Source organism: Cynara cardunculus (assembly GCF_001531365.2).
Source record: "Cynara cardunculus var. scolymus isolate 2C chromosome LG 4, CcrdV1, whole genome shotgun sequence".
NCBI lineage: Eukaryota > Viridiplantae > Streptophyta > Magnoliopsida > Asterales > Asteraceae > Cynara > Cynara cardunculus.
This window is the reverse complement of record NC_037531.1, coordinates 8337873-8353263: the sequence shown is the minus strand read 5'-3', so window position 1 is coordinate 8353263 and position 15391 is coordinate 8337873. Positions and strand designations below refer to the sequence as shown.

The 15391-nt window shown below is 32.1% G+C and overlaps 2 protein-coding genes across 4 annotated transcripts; one reads left to right on the top strand and one right to left on the bottom strand.

Moving 5' to 3' along the window:
• LOC112510828 (endoglucanase 10-like) lies at positions 1 to 6766 on the top strand. The gene is made up of 7 exons (XM_025116178.1): positions 1 to 379; positions 561 to 859; positions 1336 to 1791; positions 2556 to 2685; positions 3492 to 3667; positions 5481 to 5829; positions 6738 to 6766. Exons 1-7 carry the CDS (start codon positions 1 to 3, stop codon positions 6764 to 6766), a joined length of 1818 nt encoding a protein of 605 aa, XP_024971946.1.
• Positions 6561 to 11983, bottom strand: LOC112511620 (glycolipid transfer protein 3-like). Of its 3 annotated transcripts, none has more exons than XM_025117314.1 (6): positions 11737 to 11983; positions 11541 to 11596; positions 7860 to 7990; positions 7599 to 7761; positions 7375 to 7518; positions 6561 to 6818 (listed from the first exon to the last, which is right to left on the bottom strand). In XM_025117314.1, exons 1-6 carry the CDS (start codon positions 11972 to 11974, stop codon positions 6783 to 6785), a joined length of 768 nt encoding a protein of 255 aa, XP_024973082.1. In that variant the 5' UTR covers positions 11975 to 11983; the 3' UTR covers positions 6561 to 6782. The 3 variants fall into 3 exon arrangements, with proteins under 3 accessions (XP_024973082.1, XP_024973083.1, XP_024973084.1); XM_025117315.1 differs by having other exon boundaries at positions 7626 to 7761; XM_025117316.1 differs by lacking the exon at positions 11737 to 11983 and having other exon boundaries at positions 7626 to 7761; positions 7860 to 7988; positions 11541 to 11575.
• Between the last annotated feature and the right edge of the window lie 3408 nt (positions 11984 to 15391).

Genomic DNA, 15391 nt, shown 5'->3' with positions numbered 1-15391 from the left:
ATGGACGCGGGTCCAACCTCCGACACCAAAAACAACATCACATACGTTCACTCAATCTCTCATGCCGGCCGTCTTCTCCCATCGTCGAGCCGTTGGAATTCCATCGAGATCGATTACAACCTTCTCCCTCAACCTCGAGACCCTTCCGACTACGAATCACTCCCTTCCCGATTCTCTAAATCCGTTGATTTCAATCTAACCGTCACCAATAAAGACCTCCTAAAACGCTTTATTTTCACGGCGTCTACCTTTGTTTCGCTTGCCGTTGTTCTCTATCTCTTGGCGCGTTTCTTGCCAAACAAACAACATCATCGTGGCCTCTCGAAAAACCTAACCGCAACGCTTCAAGATGCTCTACTTTTCTTTGACGCTCAGAAATGTAAATGAAACTACCCTTTAACCTATCCATTTGAGCTAACATCGTTACAAAAAAAAGGTCTTAGAGGACCATGATAGCCGTCGCGAAAGTCTTAAAGAGCTTTCACGACGCCTAGCGAGATTTTTGAGTTAAAAATGATCCTCTTTAGATCATTTCAGTTAAACTTTTTTTCCTTGTGCAGCTGGGGTATTGCCAAAAGACAATATCGTGAAGTTTCGAGGCGATTCTGGATTACTTGACGGGAACGCGAGTCTCGTCGGTGGATTTTACGACTCAGGAAACAACATCAAGTTTAGTTTTCCTACGGCCTATACGATCACGTTGTTGAGTTGGTCTGTAATCGAATATCATAAAAAATACGAAGATATAGGCGAACTCGATCACATCAAGAACATTATCAAATGGGGGAGCGACTATTTGCTCAAGCTTTTCATCCCTTCGAATGAAACTTCTCCGGCTTCAAGTACTTTGATTTCACAGGTACCTCGAAAAAACTAACGATTTTGCGACAACATTGAGACGGAATAAAGCGTCGCAAAAGCTCTCATGGACAAAAGTATACAAAATGGTTATATAAATCATCATAAGATATTGAAAAATCGACTTTGCTTAAAAAAATTTCTTTTTTCTGTTTTGAGATTTTGTTATTAGGAGCCGTTTATCAAACACTTACCCTGTAAGTGCTTACCGGTAAAATTTAACACTATTATTTACTTACCGGGTAAGATTTTAGTCCACCAAAACGACATCATATGCAACAATTTACCCGGTAAGCGCTTACCATGGTAAAGAGTCGTCGACCTCACTTTTTCGATTTAAGTTTGGGCTTTTATATTTGACCCATCATCGTTTTCAAACCTGTTTATGTTTGGGTGTTTTTTGAGTTCATTTGTGAATTCGAGTTTGGGCCTAACGTTCAACGCATTTTAGAAGATACTGATATTTTATACGTCAAGGTCGGAGGTGACGACGATATCAGTTGTTGGCAAAGACCCGAAGATATGAGATACAAAAGGCCAGTTTTCAGTTGTGATGAGACGGCCTCAGATTTGGGCGGAGAGATTATCGCAGCACTTTCAGCGGCATCGTTAGTGTTCAAGGAAGACGGAAAATATTCAACGAGCTTAATGAAAATGGCGACGGAATTATTTGACATCGTCACAAAAGAAGAGGCCGGGTTTGTTCAAGGTACGTATACGATGAAAGACGGGTGTGGGGCACAAGCAAGACAGTTCTATAACTCAACAGGATACAAAGATGAGTTAGTATGGGGAGGGACTTGGTTGTTTTTCGCGACGGGAAATACGAGCTATCTTAGATACGCTACCGAATACCTAGTTATGGCCGAAGAAGAAGAATTATCGGTCGATAAAGGCGTTTTCTATTGGAATAACAAGCTCCCGGCTATCGCGGTATGTAGTCGTATCGTATCGATCAAATCTTGGACTTGTTTAATTGATTGTTCGTCTTTTTTCTTATCGGCTACCTGTAATTTTTTACTCACTACGATAAAATTGGCTTTTTTAGGAAACACATGCATCTAAATAGAGCAGTAATAGTGGGACTTTAAGGGGTGGTTTATCCAACGCTTACCATGTAAGATTCAACACTTTCACTTAACTTACCGGATAAGATTTTAATCTATTAAAACGACATCATATGCAACATTTTTATCTGGTAAGAGCATACCGGATAAAAGTCGTCACTCTCACTTATGGGTAAGACTCTCGATCCTCGTGATCGCTCTTCCAGGTAAGATTCTTAATCTTTGTCATGTTTATCTGATAAGATAAAGTGACTCGGTAAGCACTAACTGGGTAAGTGTTTAATAAACGGGCCCTAAGTCGTTAAGACAAAGTTAAGGAACACTACAACAAAATCAGGTTTATAGGACAGCAACAATTTTTAGATGTCCTAGTAGACCACTGGACTTAAGTTTATAGAACCAAACAATTTCTAGATGTCCTAGTAGACCACTTGGAATACCGTAACTCCCATTTTCATCCCAAAGTTGAGTTCACTGTGAATTCGATTTAAGTCTAGAGTGCACTATTTGTTGAATCAATGAACTTTAGAAAAAATTGCTGAGGGATAATAACATAATCAACAGAATCGACCTTCGTTTAAGTTAACATACGTTGGATAAGTTTGACGTTACAAGTTTTGTTATCTGTAGGTTTTGTTATCGAGGCTCAGGTTCTTCTTTGATCTTGGATACCCATATGAAGAATCGTTCATATTATCAACTAACAACGTTGATTCATTCATGTGTTCATATCTATCTCCGCTTGCTCGTAAAACACAAGGTACAAACATACAATTTATGTTCATTATATATATATATATATATATATATATGTATATATATGTGTGATTTCAATGGCAGTCTATGCAATTCTAACAAACTTTACAAGCCAATCTTAGCCGTCCATCTAGTCTAATAAATATATGATTTTAGTTTGTTTCCTAATCCAAAGGCATGACCATAATGAATGAACCTTATCATCTTCTATATATATTTCAACCATAATTAATGAATCATGATAACTGTCCATAAATATCTCAATTGTTTCCTGATATAATGGTTTTGTATGCTTTGTAAAAATTACATGGTTTATATTTGAAATCATCCCCCTATTATATATATAGGGGATTTTCTTTGAGAAGCCATGAAATTGTGAGAACATTGAGAACTTGTGCATCATGTGTTATAAGATAAGATTTTTTTTTCATCCAGGACTAGGATTTTGAATATTGATTAACATATATTTGTTTCACAAGGTGTTTGCTTCACATGTACTTGGTTCACAACGTGAATTTTTTTTTGACGTGTTTGTGAAACACAAAATACACGTAAAAAAGTTTCACATTGTGAAACAAATACATATAAAACAAATATATGTTATTCAATACATTAAATAGTATGCCTAGATAGGAAAAAAAAATCATATGAAATAACACATGATGCATAAGTTCTCAAGGTTATCACAATCTAAGGAATTTTCACCCTTATTTTTCTCATCTTTAACTCCTATTCTCACACGATCCTTCGTCATTCAATAAAGCTAAAAAATGTGTGATTTCGCTTATCGTTTTGTTTTTATATAAATAGGCGGGTTGATATTCTTAAAGCCGGATCACTACGCACCCCTTGAGTATGCCGTGATGGCTTCTTTTCTTAGCTCATTGTATGGTGACTATCTTGATCTTCTTCATAGGTCTGGTAGCAGTTGCGCAGATGGTACTAGTTTTTTGGTTGAAAATCTGCGGGGTTTCTCCTTGTCTCAGGCAAGTAATTATACAATGATCACAATTATGGGGTCATTTACTAGAAACTCATCTTGTTAAGCGCTTACTGTTTCAAATACCTTACCGGATGACCACAACAATGATCGAGAATCTTACCCGGTAAGAGGGAAGACAATGATCGAGAGTCATACCCCATAAGTAAGGATGATGACTCTTAACTGATGAGCACTTACCGGGTTATAAACGTTTACCATCAATCCATTTTGATGTCAATAAATGTTATCTTATAAAATAAGTGAGAATGATAACTCTTGCCAGTAGACACTTCCCGATAAGCGTTTGGTAAACGAACTTTAAGTACCGTTCTAAGAAGAATTAATTAGTAGTAGTAAAAAAAGGATAGAAACATGCTTTTTAAGTTAGACAAAAGCAGTTGTTGTTCTGTCTGTCTTTATGGGACCAGATCAGATAGGACCATGATTCTGTCTCATGGAAGTAAAACAATGTAGATAACAAAAAAATTTAGTTGTTTCAGTAAACCGTATTATAAGATTTACGTTTATATGACCAAACGATAAAACGTTCTATTAGAGCTCTTGTAATAAGTTTATAGCACGTTTTTGGACCTCTTAACCAGTGGCTATCCATGATTTTGGCCTAGTGGGGTCACCTTTAAGGTAGACTAAAGGTTTGCAAAGTCGTCCGACGTGTTTTTAGCCTAATTACACCATTTCAAGGGATTTTTTAAGTTATTTGGTTGATTTCGAGGGATTTTTTTAGTGTTTTTGTTGATTCGATGACCTTTTTGGTTTTTTTTGATTGAGTTCATAGACTTTTTTGTTTTTCTTTTATTGATTTCAAGAGATCTTTTTGGAGTCAGTGATGGTCGGCTAGGGTTGTAGGGTCTTTTGCAAAAATTTACTGAGGGAACGAAGTGAAAAAGTAAAAAAAAATACTTTTAACCCTTGTAATTTTGTTTTTAAATGGAATTCCTTCCCCCCACTCCTTCCTAACTAAGTCCGCTTGGTCTTAACAAGTTTTTTAGGACATCTTTAGTTGTTGGCGTTATAAATAGCTATTTTATACGACATTTAAAAAAAAAGTCCTATAAATGATTTTTTAAAGATAATTAATACAACATTTTTATTATAAAAATATCATTAAAAATCTTGTCACGATATTCAAAAAAGTCTTATAAACTTATTACAACACCTTTAGATATAATGACACATCATTGTTAATTTGTTTCTATAAATTTAATCTTATAAAGAAGTTTATTAGGACGTTTAAACATTTTTAACCTCCTATAAACCCAGTTTTGTTGTATTGATAGAGTTTTGCATTAAGTGAGACAAAATCATCTGGGATCACTACAACAAAATTGGATTTATAGGATGCCACCAATTTCGAAGCGTCCTAATTCGCTTTATAGAACTTAATTTATAGGACCAAAATGACCAAAATATAAAACGTCATACCTAAGGCGTTGTAATAAGTTGATAGGACATTTTTGAGAAAGTGTTCTATAAACTCATTTTTTATATGACACGTTTTTCAAATAATGTCCTATAAAATTTCTAATGAGAAACTTTGTATTAAAAGTTTCCTAAAAAACTTGTTAAAACGTCCAAAAGCATCCTATAAACTTATTACAACGCCTTTAGATATGACACTTTATTTTTGCTCCTATAAAGCTATTTATTAGGATGCTTTTAAATTGGTGGCATCCTATATAAATCCGATTTTATTGTAGTGGATGATGTTTATGTTTCTGTTTAGTTATAACGATTCTCATTAATTTTGGATTAATTTCTCTCTAATCTTATTCATTAATGATTGTTGTTTGTTTTAGGTTAGCTACATACTTGGCGACAACCCAATGAAAATGAGCTATGTAGTAGGGTTTGGAAACAACTACCCAAAACATGCTCACCATAGGGGTGCATCAATCCCATGGGATAATCAATGGCATTCTTGTGCTCAAGGGAGTGCATGGTTGAACTCGAAACAACCGAATCCCAACGAGCTTTTCGGAGCCATGGTTCGAGGACCTGATCGAGATGATGTGTTCTTAGATGAAAGGGACAAACCCTGGTTCACTGAACCAACCATTTCAAGTAATGCTGGTCTAGTTGCGGCACTCATTGCACTCCTTGATCTTCGGAACCCATCTTCAACCTTGAATCGTGCAGATTTATTAGGTATAGATAATTTTGGTATCTTCCATAATATCCATTTAATAACTCAACGTCGTTGATGATCGACCTCATCTTTAATGTTGTAATATCAAATTAAGAATGTTCAAATCACTACAACGAAATTAGGTTTTGTAGGACGCCACCAATTTGTAAGCGTCCTAAATAAATCGCTTTGTAACACTTAATTTATAGAACCTACGTATAAAGTGTCATTTTTAAATGCGTTGTAGTAAGTTGATACAATGTTTTTGGGCATGTTAACAAGTTTTTTAGGACACTTGTAATACAAAGCATTGCATTAGCAATTTTATAACACACTTTCTATAAACTCGTCTTTTTATAAAACACTTGTTTTATATGACACCTTTTCAAATAGCGTTCTATAAAATTGCTAATGAGACGTTTTATATCCAAAGTGTCCTAAAAACTAGACTCCAAAAAACATCCTATAAACTTATTACAACGCCTTTAGATATGACACTTTATTTTTTAGTCTTATAAATTAAGTACTATAAAGCAAAGCGGTCTATTGGAACGCTTAATTTTTTTTGATGTCCTATGATCCCAGTTTTGTTGTATCGAATTGTTTCTTAGCATAAACTACATAGTTGGTGTTTGAGTCATTCTCTTATAACATCATTGCATCGTTTCTTTTCTTTCTCCGGTCGTTTGAAAAATACTGGTCTATTGCTTTATGTTACGTAATCGACATGTACATACTCTAGAAGTCGATGTAGATATACACACACATATATACACACATACTAGCATTGTGTTTCACTAGTAGCGAAAAGGGTATCTATGACAATATCATGTATTACTGAATCACTAGAAATATTGTTGTCATAGGTACCTTTTTCAAATAGTGTTGTACAATATATGTTCTAACTATTGAGTGCTTATGCATATAGTGTTCGCGGTTGTTAAGCGTCCTCGTTAATTTCCCTCTTCGTTCTTTAGGTTGCCTTTAGCCTATCCAACTCGTAGGTTTCCTGCAATACGCATATATAAGAATATTATCAAGAATCAAAGATCAGAATTCCAAGATTCACTACAATAAAATTGGGTTTGTAGGACGTCAAAAAATTTTAAGTGTCCTAATAGACTATTTTATAGAACTTAATTTATAGGGCCAAAAGATGAAGTATCATATTTAAAGGTGTTGTAATAAGTTTATAGGACACTTTTGAGCATATTAATAAGTTTTTTAGAACACTTTTGTAACAAACTATTCCTTTAGTAATTTTATAGGACACTATTTGAAGAAGTTTTTTTACAAAAGCAAGTGTCCTATAAAAAGATGGAGTGTCCTATAAAATTGTTGATGCAACGCTTTGTATTAAAAGCATCCTAAAAATCTTGTCAAAACGTCTAAAAACATTCTATAAATTTATTACAATGCTTTAATTTGTGGTCTTATAAATTAATTCCTATAAAATGGTCTATTAGGTCGCTTATAAATTAATGGTGTCCTATAAACCCAATTTTTTTGTAGTGATTTTAACTTGAAAGTGGTATGTTAACATTTAAAATTAACAAGAAGCTCACCAAAATTGAATGTATTTCGTCTAGAAGTGGTAGAAGTAATGATGTGAAGGTTTTTATATCGTCTTTGAAAGCTTCTCGATCTTCAACTTCTGATTTGAGAATATCGATCAGGGTTTTGTTGTCAGGAACTAGTTTTAATGCTACCTGAAATGCCGATCGGAGCATATATATAGAGATATACGAGTTGAGTTTACTCAAAAAGTATTTGACAATTTTAACCCTACGTAAAGCTGAATATAATTAAATGGTACTCTGTAAGCCGTAGAAGAGATCCATCCATGCCATGGTTTTAGAGTAGCTTCATATGCTTCTTCAACAGCATGCTCCATGTTCACCTCAACATCTTTTTCTATCAATTCTAATATATTCACCGCGAAGTCTAGAGATCTGTAGCAATGAAGCATGTACAAAAACTTTTTCGTTAAGGGTAATATTGTCAATTCACATATGATTAGAAGCTAACATAGGAGAGATTGGTTAAATACCTAGTAAGCCAAAGAAAGGCTTTACTAGAACTAGTAACCTTTCTTGATGTGCCTTCGCTTGCCTCTTTCTTTAGTATCTCCACAACATTTGAATAAAGTGTAGGGTTTGATTCTTGCATCTTCTCCAATCTCTAAGGATCAAATATGGAAAATAAACCCCATTTACATATATCAATAATAGATATATAAAGTGAGTTTTAGGGAAACCCTAAAAAAACTGATAAAAACCCTAATATTCATTCATTTGATTATATGCACATACATATACAAGTAATTGAAGATGTTTCTTAGTTTCCATGCACATGTGCATGCTATATATATGTGCATGCTATGCAAATTACTTGTATGTACATTTGTATATGGTACAGATAAATGATTTTAGAGTATTTCTTAGTTTTTTTTATGGTTTCTCCTAAATCTGACCCCCACACAGATATAGATATATATATATATAGAGAGAGAGAGAGAGAGAGAGAAAAAGAAAGAGGGAGAGTTTGTGTCTATGTTCAAGAAAAACCCCCAAAAAATGAAAAACTGAGGAACACCCTGGTAAACACTCATCTAGACCATATACACCTGTGCATATAAGTAATTAAAGTTGTTTCTTGGTTTTTTATGCACTTGTGAATATTATGCATATGTGTATACTGGAAAAATTGTTTACAAATTATTTGTATGCACATGTTCATAGAGTACAGATGAACGGCTACTTCCTCTCTGTTTTCATCATTGAACTTTGACTCTTCCGATTTTTTCCTCCAAAATTCATAGCTAAAACCAAAAAGTTTATAGGTGGCACAATGATTTTTTTAAGGTTAATAGGTGAAAAACAATGGTTTTTATTAAAGTTCATATTTTTGTTTCGTGTATGAACTTTAGTTGTTCCAAATTTTTTTACCAAAGTTTATATGTGAAACTAAAAAATGAATTAGATAATTAAGAAAATTTAAACAAGTTCATATGTGAAACTAGAAAGTTCATAGGTGAAACAATTAAAAGAATGAGATAATTAAAAAATGTGGTATTAATATATATAGATAGAGAGAGAGAGAGAGAGAAGAATAAGTTCATACGAGAATGATACATATTTAAGAAAATAAGAAAATGACGAAATTACATACAAAATCACATGCGGTTTTATATTAACGGTCAAAAAAGTGTGCGGACAACCCTATGGTCACGTGGCAAGGCCACATAGGAATGTCGTGTGAATCACATGTGATTTTGTACGTGATGCTAGTGTAAAATCACATGTGATTCAATTACTTTCTTATTTTCTTAAATATATAGCATTCTCATATGAATCCGACTCTATATAGACATGTGTATATATAGGAAAAGACTCAAACGAGAACACCCCTATTTTACGAAAATGAGAGAACACTTATGGGTCTGCATATTAATTAAAATATAAAAAAATAGAATAAATAAAAATTATTAGTATTTATCCATAATTTTCTGTTATTCTAGATTTATTCTTAACTCTTAAAATTTGTTATTATCATCAGAGTCCGTTGTATATAATAGTGTGATAATATTGTGATAATTATCTGATTTTACCGGGATAATAATGTGATAATGATTTGATAAGTTGAAGACTCTTTATGATATGATTTTGATGTGATAATTATCTAATAATTATGCAGTTTTTATTGTGATAGCGATGTGATAATATTGTGATGATCGAAAACCAGCGATGATCACGTCTATATTTATCGTTCTGTTTGTTCATTATGTGATTTTGCTGTGATAAGAATATGATAATTATTTGATATTGGTTAACATAATGTATGTGATTTTAGAGATAAAGATGTCAACAAAATTACATATAAATATGAAATCACATGATTACACTTAATTAATTAGTTTATTTTTTTAATTTTAATTATGGGCTAAATAATTTAGAGACCCATGAATATTCTTGCATTCTCGTAAAACATGGGTGTTCTCTTTTGGAACCTCCACACACACACACACACACATATATATATATATATATGTGTGTGTGTGTGTATCAATATATATATATATACGACAAATCAAATGCAAGCATTCTGAATATTATATACCTACAAACCAATATTTATAAAAATGATAAAGGTTTATTTATTATCATTTAAATATTTACAGGACATATTTAAAATTTATTAATTATGATTAATATTTTATATTAGAAAATAATCGATATATTTATAAAACTGTATATTTATTAGACTAGATGAATAATTAAACTTGATTCATATGGTTGATTATACTTTCATGGTTTGTATTTAATTGCAAATGAACATATATATATATATATATATATATATATATATTTATATGTGTGTATGTATATAAGGGTAATTATGGCAACCCAAATCATTTTGAAATCCAAAATAAACAATCAACTCGTTCCAAATTACTAAAATGCCCTTATACATATATCAATAATATAGACACACTCATCTTGTTTCCATTGTAACAATACTATATGACACTTTAATCCAACCAATGGAAATGGAATCCCTTCAAATGGCAAATTTCATGCCTTTCCTCAAGAAAATTAAATGGGAGTCAAATCTAATAAGATTCCATGTTTAATGAAGCACAAAGTCTCATGGACATTGTTTCACTCACCAACCAAACAACCGATAAATGTTTAATACTTTTATTTATATTATCACGTAACATTTTTATACTATTAAAATTTATCAGTCAAAAGTCTTATTTCAGGTAAGATTTTTGGTTTTTGTTATGTCTTTTATTTGATAAGATTATCAATCTTTATCATACTTGTGCAACATTGGTAAATGAGACCCAATAAGTACTAATCTGGAATACGTTTAGGGTCCATTTTGGAGGGATTTAGAATTCAAATCCATTCCAATATCTTGTTTGGTTTGCAAGACTGCTCGGATTTGAAATCTTAGAATTTTTTTGAAAACCCATCAAATATATGATCTTGTCATTGAGATTTCACAGGATTTTGTTGGATTTGTATACTATATAATATTTTAAAGTATGTTAAAAGCATTTGTTTTTAATAACCAATTAATAAAAAGATAATTTAATTACTTTTATATCTTTTAATAATTTTTTTTAAATATGGAATTTAATTCCATTCGATTCTAAATCCTACAAATCAAACACATCAATGGTTCCAAACCTTTCAAATTAAAATCCTATGAATTCCAAATCCTGCCACGAAATGCAAATCCCTTTAAACTATTTCACTAGACCGAACTCACCTTTAGTAAACCAACCCTAAATCAACTATCGGTTAATATAATATCACTAATAGCATGCATACATTAAAAGTAAATGATTCATGTTATTTGAGTTTATAGGATCAAAAACAAAACGTTCTATATAAACTTGTTACGTAAATTCATAAAACGTTTTTGGCATTGTAAGATACATTTTATAAATAAGTATCGTATTAGCTATTTTATATGACATTTTTGATATGTGTGCTAGGAACCCGTCTTTTATAAGACATTTTTTCAAATAACATTATATAAAATAGTTAATACGACACTTTATTTAAAAAAAAATGTTCTAAAAACTTATTACGACACCTAAAAACGTCTACGTTTTATTATTTGATCCCATAAATTGAATTACTATTAAGATACTCAATTATAAATTCAATTTTGAGAAACAAAAGCCCTCGAGTGATTAATGGCATTAAGAGCTTACCAGAATATTCCGATGGATGTCTTGTCTCAAAACAGCCATTGTTGGCCCTATCTTATCTGCAATCAACAAAAAAGCACAATCTTTATGAAATCTTATCAGATTCCAGATATACCCATCTACCATTTTTTTCAAGATTTTCGAATCTAAGAAATCTGCATGTACATAAAACCCTAGAGAGAGAGAGAGAGAGAGAGACCAAGAAGATGAACAAGAAAGTTGCAGAGAGAAAGGAAAGGTTTGATAGGGATATGATCAGGGTCATCAGTGTCATTTTGTTTATCATCATCTGCTGCAACTGGATCATGATTATGGTGATGATGATGATGATGATGATGATGATGGTTAAGCTTCATCACAGCTAACAAAGATAGCTCTTCAATGGCGGATCTTAGCTCTGATGAGCTTTGTTTCTCCATTTCTCTTCTTCTTTTCATCTCTCTCTCTCTCTTTCTTTCTGTTTTGACTTATCCTTAATTGGTTATGTAACTTGACGAACGACAATATATATAAATATATATATATATATATATATATTCATATATAGATAGATATTATATATATATATATATGTATATATGTATATATGTTATGTTGCTGTCAACTATGGAGTATCTTTTGTAGATAACAATGGCACCATATAGTATAGGGGTGCGGGTAAGTAGTTGTGTTTGGAAACATTTAACAGTTGGCCCGACCACTCTACATTTTAAATTCTTGACTTCTCATATTTGATTCCTTTTACATGTTATCAATCTGTATTTTCATGATGAAACATGAAATCTCTTTGATTTAAATGTACTAAATTTCATTACAACAAAATTGATTTTGTAGGGTTTTCGAACACCGCCTACGAAATGAGTCTCATTTATATAGACGTGTGAAGCAACCTCAATGAAGGCCGATCAAATTTTATTCAAAAACGACTTCCGATATTCGTTTATAACTTTAGTGCCTGTGTACGGTGTCAAGAAAGATTGGGACGACCCCACTTGTAATGTATAAGCGTTCTAATAAAATACTTTATATAGGGGTTGTTATTCATACCTCTTTAATCACATACCCCATTATTATCGGAGGGTATGAAAAAAATCCATCTACTTTATATGACTTAAGTTTGTAAATCCACATAAATAAACGTCTTATTTAATAGTGTCACAATAGATTTATTTAATGTTTTTATGGGGGTTTTAGCATGTTTTTAGAACGTTTTTAAAATAAAGTGTCGTTTATACGACAATATCTGAAAACGTGTTGCTCTATAAACCCATGTTTCCTATAAAAAGATGGGGTTTATAGGACACTTCTCAAAACTGCCCTAAAAAACTTATCAAAACGTCTAGAAGGGTCATATAAATCTATTACAACATTTTTAGATAAGATGTTTCATAGTTTGTTTCCATAAAATTAAGACTGATTACTTTTTCGAAATTTTCTCTTAATCACCTTTTAAGTCTGAATCGTTTAGACATTTTCATTTTTAGACCGTTTTTTTTTTCAAAATAAGAGCTTAAATGATGTTTCCTTCCTCTGAATTTTTAAGCGATAAACCTATCATTTAATACCTCTTAAATCAACTATTTCTCGTCGGTGGTCCATCTTACAATGATCCACGATTTTTCTCACGATCAATACAATACATAATCAAAATCTGAAGGCGACGAAGAAGATCACTAATCAAAATCTGAAGGCGACGAAGAAGATCACTATCTACTGCTGATATCCCAATCTCATCTTCTTTGAATCTCATGATAAAATTATAACAGACGGATTAGATTATTCTACAGTACAACTGATTTCAACTCCATCCACCGTAAGGAAAACTCTGAATTTTTTTGTTATTTGACTAAAACCTTGAAAGAAAGAAATACAAATCCATGTTGAAACAGGACATTGCTATAACCAATATGACTGATTCAGACTTCAAACGTAAAACAAACAGTCTGACTGATTCAGATTTCAGACTTCAAACGTAAAACAAACAGTCTGACTGATTCAGATTTCAGACTTCAGTACCACCTCTTAAAAATCAGAAATGAAATCAGATTTCAGATTTCAACACCTCTTAGAAAACTTAAGTTTTATAAGACATTCTATCAACACGCTTAGACCTTCTAAACGTTATATAAAGCCAAACATAAACCATGGTTATAAAAAGGAAAGAAAAAGGAAAATCACGTTTCTACAAATGGTTAATACTTTAAACCAGATTAATAAACCACAAAGGTGGTGCTTGATTGGTTTGAGATTGACTCCAAAGGTCAAAAGTACCACGAGGTATATCAGATTCAAATCCAAAGAAGAATAAAAATCTTTTTGTGGCCATGGAGGTTCAAATGCGGTGACTCCGGACTATCTGCAAAGCAGGTGGTCATTCTAGGATTAGTCAGCTCGCATAACAGGTTGAATATCTAGGTTAATAAAAAAAACCAATTAATAAATTCTCTTTTTTTTATCGGGAAAACCCTCGAATTTATAAACCAATTGATTAATGATTCCATAAAAATAGACAATGGAAGGAAGGTAAAAGTCATTGGTGTTATATTTTAACGAAGAATCTTTCCTGAGGGGAGCTTGTCAACCATAAACTCTTTATTAATTATTAAATATTAAATATTAAATATTAAATATTAATTATTAATTATTAACTATTAAATATTAGTTATTAATTATTAATTGTTTCTTATCCTTTATAATTTCAATTATTTTAAAACTACTTCATTATTTGATGCCTTCTTCATTTTCACGCCACATTTATATAAAATACATATAAAAATATATAAATATTTTAATTTTGAGTTATTGTATTTTTAATGACATTACAATAAAATTGCTCTATGTGATGATAATTCGTTGTATATACCAAATTCGACGAGATATGCCTACAACGATTACGTTTCTCTTCATGGATTAGTCGTTGAGGTTTCGTAATTGTAAGTATCTATTGCGATGATCGTTACATCGTCGTAGTATACGTGCCCTTCTATCCCAATTTCCGAACGACAAGTTGACACTATAGAGTTTTCATGATTTAAAATATTACGATTTTAGCAATGATATGTCGTCGCTATAGGTGATTTCATTTTTGTGGTCGTGTTTCCCATGATTTTTGTTTTGTATCTAGTGCGACACATATATTCGTAAAATGGTTGTCGAATTTTTCGCATTCAAATTTTTTTTAATTTGCCACCATAATCTTGGCCTATAGAATTCTTTGTTTTGCACAATTTGCCACTATACGTACCCTATTTTTTTTTCAATGATGACAATTTGAGGTTTATTAGTCCCACTAATTTCGTCTTCGTAGAATCTGAATTATCGGTTTTTAAACGATTCTCATTAAGTGATAAAGATCTGCCTAACCTAAATCCTTATGATCTTTGAGCGATGCTTCCTGTCTTCATCATCAAAATTGACAAAGACAAACTGAGCAACAAAATCCAGAAGAAGATCGGAGACGTGATGGGAGAATATAGGAAAGAGGAAGCAGAATACGGTTATCAGATTGCTACGGATCTGAATCTTGAAAGAATGAACTATGAGAACTTGAAGATATTGAGAAATACAAGAGTGGGAAAATACTTCTAGAACTAAATTTCGGAATGATCTACATAGATGAGTACAAAGTTAGAGATTGTACAGGGTCAATGAGAGTAGAGAATATCTAACAAAACTCTAAAATGGTTATTGGAGAAGGTAAATGAAGTGGGAAGCAGGAGTCAGATGTGAAATAACTAATTGAGCATGGAATCAATTACTCCTTTAAGTTTTAATTTGATAATAATCAAGCACTGAGTATGTTTAATGATCGCTAAAAGTTTCCATTGTAAATTTAAACTTAACTTACTATCTAT